Raw genomic sequence first — 13,598 nt, forward strand, 5'->3', positions numbered from 1 at the left:
GAAAGAAAGGGGGGGCAGGGACATGGGGGGAGGAGAGGAGACACACACATGACATCTGAAGGCAAAACTTTTTCCAGTATGTCTTCAAAAATATATTCCAGAAAGTAACTTTTGATTTTCTTTGTTTCTAAAAAGGGCTAAAATTGCCTCCATGGAATGTGTTCCTTCATCATTCACTGCTGTGAGACAAGTTACTAGAGCATGTTCCTGATCTCCAGAAGAAGTAAGGTACCATCAGAAACTCATCCATGTCCATCTGCCCTGCTTTGGGTGGGGTCACTACATTTGATGTCATTTTATAGCAACAATTAGGGTAAAAACAAGACAGTGGCTGACATCACCTGACCATGCTTGGACTACTGTACGTCCTGTGAGCCCAGTGATGCCCAGTAATCATTAACTTCAATGGGACTGCTCCTGTAATTACAATTTGTGGTGCCAGCCTTGGATGTTCTTACAAGGAACGGATGCCAGCTGCAAAATTCCAATTAAACTTCAGAGGCTTTTTGGTCAACCCCATTTTTCAACTTTGCATAGTTCAGGAGTCAGCCAACACCAGACAATTCTGGGTGTAAATCTCAGAGAGAGGCTGGTGTGGCAGTGGCCCAACGTGAGGTGTGCCTGTGGCTGAACAGCATGTCAACAAGGACCAAAGGCTGAAATTACAAAAAAAGAGCCACCTCCCAGTGAGGAGGGAGCACATCTGGCAACATGATGCAAAATGGTCATCTCCTTTCAGAGCACTTCTGAAGCTGGAGAAAAGAGCATTAAAAATAGGGAATTCAACAGTGTTCATTCTACTCCAGAAGAAAATGAGCAAAAAAAACTCAACTGCTTTAGTTAAAGAAACAGAACAGCTACATGGCTACACTGAAGCACAGAGGAGGGTAGTGAAGGATGTGGAACTGTCTTGAGCTCCGGAAAAGGTGGACTGAATTGCCAAAGAAATTTATGACCAGGACTATTAGCTTCCTGTCTTTGATGTCTATTCTTGGCTTTCCAGGAGCATTATGGCATTCATGAGGTGAAAATTGCTCTGGAGCCAAGGTCAGCTAAGGCTGATGCAGCCTGTTCTACTGCAAAGCTTAGAAATTCACTCTGAACTGCTTCAAGATGCTGAGTGTAAAGCCTGAAGACACTTCACTGAGGGTCTCAGTTTGCTTCCACTGAATCAAGGAGAGGTTTTTTTTTCATTTGCTTAATGAGAGTGTAATTAGATCTCCAAGCTCCGAAAATGAATCAGATCAACCTCCTGATAAAACAAGCTGTCTGGGTGCAGACTTATTTTGCCCAGCTCAACTCCCATCCTCCCCAGTGTTTTCAAAGCATTAGCTAAATCTTAATAATTACCCATTAAAAAACTATAAAATACTTTCAATAATGCAATAAAGCATTTCTTAAGGACATGCTGAAAGCAGATCAACAAAATATATTTTGAGAAGTGAATGAATGTAACTCTTTAATAAACTGAATTCTGGCCACAGTCCGGCAAAGTGCACAACACTTTTGATTCCAATTTTTAGCAGTTGCTGAATGTTCTCAGAACTGAGCCAGATTTGGTCTTCACTGAGGCACATCACAAAAGAAACTGGTAATTAATGGGTACGATGGCAGTCATAGACAGCTCTGGACACACAGACTCTCCATTAGCAAAACTTCCAGAACTACCTCTGGCCCACACCGAAGTATCTAGGCATCTGACTGAAGCTGTGGGTCCCAGTATACTAAATCACAGGTACTATTGGAACTTTTTGTTAATCTTTCTATTTTGGAGAGTATGCTGCAACAGCCAACTTGCAGCAGAAGTCTACATGTTGCAGGTAAGAGGGTGGAAGTGAGGTAATTTGTCCATATAATCCTCAAGAAGAGGATTTTGAGGTGAATCAACTATTAAGCTGACTGATATTTGGTAGTTTAATGAAATGCTAAATTAGCAGAATTTGCCACTTCAACAAAAGACATGAAGCCACCAGGTCAGTTTCAATTTAGCAGGCACAACTATAAGACTGTGCAATAAACATATGGAGTATGGGGCCAACCTCACTCCAGTTCAAGCACACCGCAAGGCTCCCTTTGGTTCAGGCATGGCCAGGACGATACCCTTTGGTCCCAAGTGAGCAAAGCACTTAGAAGCTGAAGTCAAGCGTATTTTAAATGTCGTCTGAAGTGCTGGGCTGAGTCAAGGCCTTCCTTGTGCTGCTCTGCAATGTATGTTTGCAATATGGGTAATTTGTTGAAGCCAAAAATGTAGGTTTTGAAAACTCTTGAGAATCAATTATTATTATTTTGATTAGACATTCCCTTACTGAGTTTAAAGCCTAAACATTGTGGCATTGAGCTAATGCACATGAACCATAAAGGAAAACTGCATTAGATGGTAAAGAATCTCTGCTGAATAATCTAAACTCAAGACAGTTGATCTATGGTTCCTGGAAGACCTGGGAACTATTAACACACAGCCTGTGAGAGGCAGCTAAGAAGAATTACTTATGTGAAACATCTTAAATGATCTCCACACCTCCAATGGAAAAGTGCACTGGTGTACACCAATTTAGAAAGATTAAAGCCCATTGATTTGAAATGTTCTAACATGTAAGAAAGGTTCGCCTTCAAAAGAAGGTGGGAAGTGCTGGGTTGTAAAGTTGTGGCCAGGCCTCCATCAATATTCCACCAAAAGATATCTCATGACAACACTTTTGGTAGTCATGATTAAAAACCTCACATAAAATTGAGGATCGGAATTATTTTTACTTAAAGAGTGACCTTTCATGCTATTTTTTTTTTTTTTTATGTTTAGTTACAGTAAGATGACATAATAAAGAAGTCCTAACAATTTGTTGTCCTAGTCAGGTATTATTGCTCTGATCTTCTGGACTGACATGACTGTATGTGGCACAGCATAAAGGCAGATCTATGCTACTGCCTCACACCCTAACTTGTTGGGTACTTGTTCAGACAGAAGACAACTCATAGGAAACATCGTTTCTAAAAAGAAAAGGTCTATCCTTTAAATCATACCCTATTTTCTCCACATGCTTAAAACATTTCATTCTCTTTTTCTGTGGCAAAGTAGCCAAATAGATACAAAAAATACTGAATCATATTTGCAAAACAAGAAGTAGATCAAAATTCTCTTTGAAATCTTTTTTAAACAAATACAAAGAAAACCCTTAATCAGACACTAGATAAACTCAAATACTTAAAAGAAAAATCAAAAAAAATAATCAGGAATGTTTTTTCTCCCCGACTCAATAACAGTATGAATGCTGCTCTAGCCTATATCCTTCTCTGGTACCCATGAGATACGGAGGCTACTTCAGAAACCTGTCCATTGAGATCAGTGTTACTTTGGATAACGAACCTTTGCAGAAGTCATACAGGCCCTGACTGGAAAATGGGAGGATATAAATCTTGCAGGTGAATAACACCTGTTACAGCAAGTCCTAAAGATGCTGGATCTACTCAGTCCACAGCCATCATCTACCCTGCAGCTGCCCTGACAGTCAGGAAGCCTGGCCCTCTGGCTGCCTGGGACATTGAGCACAGAGGCAGGTGATGAGCCACTATATATGCTAAGAGATAGTGCAATGTAAGAAATAGCAAAAACAGGCCAAGGAATCATTCCATGGAGTATTTCCCCATGGACAAAAAACAGCAAAAAGAAGACAGAGCCAGCTTTCACTCTTCATTCACTTCCAGCTACCCCAAAATGGTTTCTTCGAATTTGCACTCTGGCTTCTCAGAGCGTAAAAGTTTTGTAGAACACAGGCTTCAGTGCCAGTTATGACAATAACTATTGTGTAAAGTCTGACTGTGACTCCTGAGACCAGAAAGTTCTGTTTATGAAATCAGAAAAGGATAAGCCAAAGGATTTCATGCATTGCGATCATAGTCATAGCTGGGTTTTCTCACAGACAGTATTTTCTCAGGTCTTCTTCACCACATCTATAATAATAGCTGTTCATTTGTTGACTAGAAAGAGCTCTCCTCTGTCTAATATAAAATAACTTGCCAGTAGCTAATTCATCACAGATTCAGTTTTGCTCCTGGTAAAGTCAGTGGCAAAATTCCCAGGGATACCGATGGCCGCAGAATTAATGTCAGCCCTAGAGTAGCATTTTACCACCCTGATTCCTGAAGGTAGCTGTTTGTGTGTTTAATTGCACACACGTGAATAGTTAGTTGGTCTCACCGATTTAATATGCAAACAGTTCATTATGTTCAGGATCAGAGCCATCATTGTATAGACAACTTGACAACTGCATTTATATTGGTTAAAACAAATGTTTGCATGTTGCACATGCCTGGAGAAGAACGGGGGACAGAAAGTTTACTATCTATAAAGTCATTTCTCCTCCCCTAAATGTTGCTTCTAAAATGTACTTACAGCTGTTGACTTTCCCCACGTTACTCCTGTCATAAAAAATACATCTTCAAAACATTCTCTCCCTTAACTTTTAATCCTACCAAAGCAAAAATAGATATTTTAATAGAAAAATACAAGATAAAAAAATATCCTAAAAATAAAATGGTAGCATGGAATGTCATTTTTACAGAAAAAGACCACTTTTTGAATTGCCTCAGTTACACACTTCCATATTTACATATTTTGGATGCGATCCTGTGCTCACTGAAGTTAATGGGATTTTGCCATTGACTTCACTGGGAACAGGAGAAAGCTCCACACAGATGATATTTGCCTCTCTGAAAGGTGATGGTAGTGGAGAGAGAAGAGTGTGATAAAACATGCAAGATTGAAGAATTGGCTGGCCCTCTCTGGAGGTCTGTCTTCTCTCTCTCACTATTTCACACCAGTGACACTTCACATCCTTCACTGGAGTTTTTCCTAACTCTCAGTGCATAAGAGGGAGAATCAATGCTTTTGATTGTGATACTACACGAACAAGGGAAGAATGATTTGTGTGTGTTTCCACCTGCCTATGAATGGAGTTTGTTACACCCCATGGAGTTAATTACACCCAAACTGCTGGCTCCCTCCCAGGACTAAGCTCTGTATGTCTAATTCTGCATTATTCCCTGTAATCAGCGACTATGATTTAGTGATGCAGGCTCATACCCCAAATGACCCCCCTTTTTTGTAAAATTTGACAGCAAACCAGCAGCTGTGTCTGTGAAACCATATTGATACCCATGAGTGAGATGCAATTAAAGAAGGAGACGGTAGGAGCTAAAAAACAGGGAACAGAATGAGGCATCCCCATCAACTAAACCCACATCTGCTGCCCTTAATATATGCCTTAATATGTAAAGACAGTATATCTTAAGTACTTCCTATAACTTCAAATTGCATCTTTTTTTTTTTTTTTCATGAGATGAAAGGCCATGCGGCATAATGTGATTAGTAAATCATTCCTGAGCTTCTGAAAAAAATTAAGACAAAATTACTGCTTAAAAGATTGAGTTCTTCAAGAGCCTCTTCTTTTTACACTGATGTCTTTGGTTGTGTCCATTTCCCCATTTCTTTTTTTTTCCCCAGGAAGAATGGGATTATTTTTCTTCTTTATGCAGCAGAAAAATGAGATCTAATGGAGTCTTCGCGTAACTGCCGATGTTTCCCCATGTTACAGTCCTCCTGTCGAGTTCTTCTCTCAATAGTTATTCTGTATTTCTTTCTGCATGAAAGGAGAAGAATGGAGTGAGAAATCCTTCTCCAGCTATAGGATAACAGGACTTCCCTTATAAAGAATGCCCGTAGGGGACAGCTGGGTGCCAGTTGAAAAATGAAATGTGACAGAATATGAAACCCTGTTCAAAGATTAAAGAAGTTTGCCTTGAAACATTTTACCCAGGCTCAGGAATGCTCGTTACTCTCTACACAGCAGTCTCAAAGCACCCAGACACAGACATTTGCTTCTTTGAAAATTACTGATCTAAGTGATTAGGAAGTTTTTGCGAAGTGTCATGTGAACTGTGTCACATCACTGCTTTATACTGATCAAAGCCAAATTTCTTTCCTGTATAAGGGGGGCACTTTCTGCAGAGTTCAAACAACGGATCTCGCTCTTTATTCAGTTGCATTTCTCACTGAAACTGTATGTTAGCTAACTAACCCTCCCATCTCCCTTTCAGAAAGCTATTCTGTTTGTAATGTCAGAGGAGGTAGTAAGATGAATTAAGAAGAGGGATGTAGATGGTAGATAAGACGTAAATACAGTTGGTCATGCCTTAGACACAGTTTTTTCCTGTGTGTCTTCCTCCAGAGCCTTTGAAGAATCCTGTTAAGCTAATTTTTATGTCAAACAAACCCTCTGAACTGCCTTTCAGTTTCCACTGTAGTACCCAAATTGTGCCCCAAAATCATAAGACTACTATGTTTACAATTCATGCATTTATGCTTCTACCGAGTTGCAGGACCAAATTTTCAAAAGGGCGTTAGTCCAGCACCATCTGCGCACAGTACTGCTTGTGCAGATGCATGACAGCATGCTTGCGTGCCATGGAAAGCCCTGTTCCACTTGCATGTGTAGCAGAAGTCAGTGCTAGATACATGGTGGTGGATACAGGATTTTCAAAACACCACGGTTTTAATAAGGATAATATGGCTCAGTAGAAAGTGGGTACCTACGTTATTCTGAAAAGATTCCCTAGACATTTGTGCCTGTATCTGTAGGCTCCAAAATAACTAGAAAAATCTATCTTCTTTACTTTACTTATGTATATTTAAGTCAGAACACACCCAGTAGTAGCTCATCCCCACAGATAGATTCTTCTTTCAGAAATGCAGCTCTTTGAGTTTAAATCCTTTCAAAGCTACATATCAGAACCACAATCCACACCTTTTGATGGGGTTTGCATGCACACTCAAAGCTGTATTTGCATGCCCATCCGTGGTGATTAGAGATCCAAATGATTAGAAAGATGTAATCAGATTGTGCATATACAGTCTGAAAGTTACAGAATCTTCAGGTAAAAATCACTTCCAGACACACAATTCCTAGAACTGTGTTTTCTGAAAATTTGACCCATTCTTCCTGATATGCTATGTTTCCGTATATTCTACTGCTGGAGTTAGAGGACATTTCTTGTCTTCACCTACCAATTCCTCCCAATACCAGCAATGCTAAAAAAAAAACATACCTAAAAATTATCAGATCAGATTGGGAATGTATAAAACATGCAAGAACCTCTGATGAAGTACAATATAAATAAACAGTTGTGTTTTTTGTTTTTTTTTTTTTTGTCTTTTAAACATAGTCTATAATTAGTCCCAGATAAATTGTCTTGTCTCAGACCTATACAATATAAGCACCAACAACATGCAAGACTAAAATCATCCTGAGGAATTACAGTTGTAATTATTTGATGAAAAATCCTGTTTCTCAGATCTTTTGAAACCCTGGAAATGCACTAGTAAACTTATGCAACTTTTACTTCTTCATTTTGTTGGCATATTTTTTATAAAACAGATGTTTTGATTAAATTAAATGACTTGATTCTTACATGCAGTGGTTAATTCTATTGTCCTGTCTGCCTTTTCTCTTCTATACCATAATAGGATGAATAATACCATATGCAAGATGCTGAACAGGTATAACAATAATTTGGTCTGTCAGTGTAGGATCAAGTCTCTAGACTTTGCATTTGCTGACTAGCAATGTACAAATTATTTTACTTAAACAGGAATAAAATGCTGATCACCCTTCACTGACCTCAGCTTATTAAGTCAAATGCACAGCTTTGAGATCCAAATGCTCTCTTAAACCAAAACAGAAATCCCTTTTTAGCTTCCCATACATTTCTATCCAATGCTCAAAAACTATCAGGCAAGTGGTATAAATCTCTTACATGATCACAGACTGCACAATTGTTCTGGCAAAGAATACCAAACATAGAAGGCTTTCAAGGCCAGGCCACTTTATCAAGGTAGCTTGTGAATGAATAGAACTCAGTGGAATTACTTCCATGAGTAAAATTACTCAAAGATGTAAACAGTTACACAATGAGGCCTTGAGTTGATAAAATGATTCAAATTTACACAAAAGGACAATCAAAGTGTATTCACTGTCTATGGTAGAAATATTTCCTCAGATTATTATTATGCATCTTTGTCTACGATCAGGGATGTGATGCAAGCAGCTGAGAGGTTTGGATGGTGAGTAGAGTTTAACAAAACCTTCAATGAATTGGACTAACCTGAAGAAGTAAAAAGCCATTAGCAGGCCTGCTCCCAGCAAGGCACCCACAACTATTCCTGTAACTGCTGATTCTCCTAGACCACCTGCTTGAAAAAGGGGAAAATAAACAGTCAATGTTCACAATAAGAACTATTTGCATTCATATACTGGAAAATACACATGGCTAGAAAATGAATGACCAACACCAGATAAAGACATTCAGAGTTCAGGACTCCGTGGGAACCTCTTCTACTCTAGTTCCTGCATGTTCTGATAGCATTGAAAATCACTCTGAACTTGAAGGGCTAAAAGTACTCCCTTCAGCACTGAGCGCCCCAGCTGCTAATTATTCTATGTATGATTATTCTCTGCTTAGGCTTTCAGTTATATCCTTCTTTCTGGCTAAAACAGATCTTACCTTTTAGCCCCTGGAAGGCTCTAAAGCCTCCAGGGCCCTGGGCTGTGCCTTACACAGGCATCATGATTATTATCACGTTTAAGGAGAGGAAAGTGATTCAGACCACATACCATCCAGGGACGCCAGACCCTAGCTTCACAGAGAGTCAGGAGGGAGAGGTAGTCATGTCCTAGTTGGACAACTGTGCTGAGCAATTTAATATGGCCCGTTACGCTGCTTTGCCACGTGGGTTCCTCTCTCTCATCACTAGGTACCATTAAGTCACTAAAACTTACATGATTTACACGGTGTATTGTTTGTGTGCTCCGAAACTCGGCTTTCATCTACTCTCAGTCTGCCGTGATTCCAAGGATATTTCACATTTGATCGAATCTCAAAACGTCCCTGCTTTCCATAGTAGTCCCCAATCACCTACGCAAAAAAAAAGAAAGGAAGAAAATGATTTTCCTATCATGTTAGAGAATTAAAACAAACAAGAGAGCTGCAGTATTCGCTTGGACTCCTGTGGCTGGATGCTGAATCACACAAAACAAGGCTGAAGGGGTCTTTGGGAGGTTATGTAGTACATGTCCTGCCCCAAGGCAAGATCAGCTGAACAAGAGCATTCTTGACAGATATTTATCTAACCTATTCTTGAAAGCCTCCAGAGGGAGACTTGACAATTTCTCTAGACAGTTATTCTGGAACTTAGCTATCTTTACTATCAGTGATTTTCCCCAGCATGTAACTCAAATCTCCCTTGTTGCAATTATCCATCACTACTTATCCAATTGCCAGTGGACATAGAGACTCTTCCTTTCTGAAACATCCTTTTACATATTCACAGATTCTTATCTGGTCTACCCTCAGGCTTTTCTTCTGTATAAACCCAGTTCACAATTATTATTTTTTTTTAACCCTCTTGAATATTCTTCCTGCTCTCCCTTTTTTCTCTTCAATTCCTCCACAGTGGGTTGAATGCCCAGGACTGTCACTCAGCCAAGTGAAAGAATCATTTAAAGTACTTAGTATTTTGGATTTTTTTTTGTCCATTTTGCAAGGACCTGGAGATACTTGATCAGATTCAGTTAAATCTTCAGCTCTTCTGCAGAGCTATTACAGAGCCAGTCATTCTCCACCTTCTCTTCTGCATTTTTTTATATTTGCACAGGAAAGGCAATTTTGTGCTTACCATTCTGGTATCCTGGGCTATTAATTCAGACCAATTCAACAAGATACTTCAGAATTTCAGTCCCATCCTCAAGCATAAACTCAGGCTTTATTCAAGGTATCATGCACTGCATCTACTGCAAAGTTCCAGGATTAAATTGTGCTATCAGCAGTGTGTAAGTCATCTGAAAATAGTTTGAAAAAATCTATGCACACTAGTAAAGGTAAAAGTCCAAATATGATAACAATGAAGTAGTCATTGTTAGTAGTCACAGCAGCAGTGACAGGAACACATCAAAAATGTATTTGTCTAACCTGTGGATAAGAAACATCTATAAGCACACTGGGTTCAAAATTCAAGACTGATTGCCTGTTCAAGTATTTTACCTAAACTCTATTTTGAAGAGAAATAGATAAAAGACAGATAACATTTACCCTGGCTTGGTACGCAGAGGTAGATTTCACACTAAATAAAGGAGCTAATTTCTCTCCCAGCATTTCAACAAGGAGTTAAAACCTTAGAAGAAAGACTTTTTATAATATTTGTTCAAAAATAAATGCTAATTCAGTAAAACGGAAAAAGGAGAGGAAAAGAAAACCTCAGAGAGCATTTGCAGGCAGCAGACTTAATTGAGGGATTGTTTAATTTATCAGACTGTAGTGGGAGAGGCATCTTTATTACAGTGTAAGCCTCCTCTACTATCAGGTTTTACTAAATATGAAAGCATGCAGAAAGGCTTAAGAACAAGTAGCTACGAGCAGCAACCAAACAGATTCAGATCAGAAATAGGATATAGATTTGTAAAAAGCAGGAGTGTTGAAACACTAAAACACACATCAAGGGAGCCAGTGAGACAGTCACTGTTCTTCAGTGCCTCCAAATGTAAAATGTATGCCTGCCTGTAAAATGAATGTTATGGTGCAAGCTTTACTCACATGTGAACTACAGGGGTCCATACAAGGGTACGAAACCCACCTGCCTGTCATGAAGCAGAAGCTGAACTAGGTGGACTGATGTGTTCATCTAGCTTTAAACTCTGCACATGGTCCTTTGAAAACAGCTCTGCCCAAGCACCGATTCATTTAATTCAGCTTAACTGAGAAACAAATATTCTTGTACTGACACAGAAGAAATTGGCAAAAGGAATAAAAAAGGCATCAAAGATACACTGTTTTTAGAGTGAGGCATGAGGATAGAAATGAACATAGCAGATGCTACAATAAGTAATCACATATAAAGGAAATTAATTATCTGTATACATGGATCAAAAAGCAGAGAAAAATTAAAATGAACAATATGTTAAAAAGTTAAAGGTAACATGAAGGAAATAAAAAAAATAAATTGCAAGTGAAAGAACAACAGAAGGAAGGCTAAGTGAGGGATATAAAACTGATAAACAGGATAAAGAGCTAATGGGCTGAACAAACAGAAAATATACAAGTTGTTCATACCAAGCTTATCCCAACTAATTTGTCCTCCTAACTTCAATTAATCATGATTACTCCTACCCCTGGGAGTGTCTGCAGTTTACTGCTGGATTTTTTCAGTCATTTTTACACACCAAAACACACTAGCCACCCTCATTCATTTAAAAAGGCTTCAATTTGTCATTGCTGCAGCACTGACAAGAAAAATAACTTGACGAGACTTCATAGAGAAATGTCCGGCACAGGTTTACTGCTGCTTCGCTTTACTTCTGAGCTTGCTGGGCTCTTTGATGAAGATGGGGAGGCCAACAAAGTTTATGCTGATCCTTAATTTACAATTAACAGCACAACTAGCAGAAGCTGTATGCCTCAGCTGGAGTTACAGCAATCTGCGTATTAATAAACTCAATCCAACCATGCTGTTAACTGTGTGCAGGTGCTGCTATTTTGCAAAGCCTGGTCTTCACAGTCCATCTGCTTCTACTCCTGCCACATCCACTGGAATAACTCAACTGGTGTACATGATGCCTAATTGTCCTTCTTACCAATGTATAAAAGGACTTATTTCAAACAATAATTTATCATATTCACAGTTTACCAGGGTTTAGATACCATGTGATATTTTATCCTTTAAATTTTAAAGATTAGCATAACATGAAGAGAGACGTGAAGAATTATTGAAGACAAGACATTAAACATTTTTCTAGGAACACTTCTAGATTTATTTTTTTAATAGAAAGGATTTGGGCTGCAGGTTGACACAGTTAAGCAATATCTTTCTCATGTGTATATTTAATAAACAGATGCCTACTGAGTAAACAGATGATAGGATGTTGTTACACTGCACTGGCTAACTCATCAGTGGCCAAGTGCAATGGTGTTTGTTTTCTTACCTCCTGCGTGCCTGCCTCGGGGTCCGTCATTGCTATCACAGAGAAATCCCCGTATCTGTCTCCATTGGCATCAATGGACACCTGCCCTGCAATGCCTAAAGAATGGCATGTGAGGAATTAGAAAATTAATTAGTTAAAATACTGAGCCTTTCCAAGGAAAACAAGAAAACAGTGGACAGGTTTTTACAGACTGATATGACAGGAAATCTCATCAGTCTCCCAGCATTTTTGTTGGCATTCCAAAAGAAATTGTAATTTCATCTCGGTGTCTGCATTCCTGAATTCTTAACATTTCTCCTTTTTTAAATATCAAATGTGTGAGACTGTTTGGGGAGCATGTGAGAAAACCTAATCCAGAAAGCCACCATGCCAAAACACAAATACATTTAATGTGGGCTGTTTACAGAGAGACTAGCCCTGAACTATCTGACGATGCCCTGATAAGGACAACCCAGCTCATGTGCTGCAAGGAATGCAGGGGCATAGCCCTGTGCTCCGCAGACTGACAGGGTCGGTGCATCCATAGAGCCAGTCCAGAGTTTTTTCCATCTGATGGGATGCTGGAGGGGGGGTGAAGACAGGAGACACCACGTGCATTACATCTGCATTAAATCCTACATTCATTTATGTAGGATTAACAGCCCAATATGTTTGTGTTTTATAGTTTTAGACCGCCAGCTCACTTCCTTCCTTTACAAGTTTGAGGGGAAGATTTGATATTCCCTTAGGCCAGCTGCCAATCTTGCTGCACAGACTTTGACAACATTCAAACTCCTCAAACTACCCTAACTGACAGATCATGGCATCATCCCAAGCAGCCCTTCAAAGGATGAAATCACGTTCAAAATTCTATACACGAAATCATGTCTGATTCCTGGTGATTTCAGTATTTGTTTTTGATAATGAGGAACAAATTAAACATCTGTTACGTATTTTGCATGTCTTAAAACAGCATCTCTGACTTCAACTATTTGTATCCTACGAAACTTTAGGGAAACTTGGAATCACAGACTGATAGGATAACTCCAGTCTGAACGGACTTCAGGAGGTCTCTAGTCCAGCCTCCTGCTCAGAGCAGGGTCAGCTAGGAGGTCAGAACACGTTGTACACAAGTACATTTAATGTGAGATTCCTTTCATGGAAGAAAAAAAATTCCTTATATTCAGTCTAACCCTCTGTTTCAGTGTATGCCCTTGCTATGAAGAGCACAGCTCCAGCTTCTTGCTGTGTGGGGTGACGGAGCACTGGCACAGGTAGCACAGAGAGGTTGTGCAGTTTCCTTCCTTGGAGATCTTCAAAAGCCACCTGGACATGGTCCTAAATAACCTGCTCTAGGTGGCCCTGCTTCAGCAGGAGGTTGGACTAGACGACCCTTCCAGCCTTAGCTGTTCTGTGGTTCTATGTAAATTAAACAGGCACTTGAAAACCATCGAAAAATACCAATTTACTCTGATGAAGCTCTAACCTAACTATAATGAAAACACCACAAGACTTTGTGGATATGTTTTACCACCTAAGATATTCTAAAATGTGATCCTGTGATCCCTGCCTGACACCAAATACAGACATTTACAC

At 39.4% G+C, this 13,598-nt stretch overlaps 1 protein-coding gene across 2 annotated transcripts in view; it reads right to left on the minus strand.

The window, feature by feature from the left end:
• Window positions 1-5,521: 5,521 nt before the first annotated feature.
• Window positions 5,522-13,598, minus strand: part of NPR3 (natriuretic peptide receptor 3) — a gene marked incomplete at both ends in the record, with an annotated part of 39,028 nt that continues 30,951 nt past the window's right edge. The window contains 4 exons of one of the 2 annotated variants that reach the window (XM_084304770.1): window positions 5,522-5,633; window positions 8,155-8,239; window positions 8,829-8,964; window positions 12,024-12,118. In XM_084304770.1, the coding sequence (XP_084160896.1) occupies window positions 5,522-5,633; window positions 8,155-8,239; window positions 8,829-8,964; window positions 12,024-12,118 (428 nt within the window). Of the gene's footprint in view, window positions 5,634-8,154; window positions 8,243-8,828; window positions 8,965-12,023; window positions 12,119-13,598 lie in introns of both variants that reach the window. The other variant, XM_084304769.1, reaches the window with a different exon arrangement.

This window comes from Netta rufina (assembly GCF_964035555.1).
Source record: "Netta rufina genome assembly, chromosome: Z".
In the NCBI taxonomy this organism is placed as follows: Eukaryota; Metazoa; Chordata; class Aves; order Anseriformes; family Anatidae; genus Netta; species Netta rufina.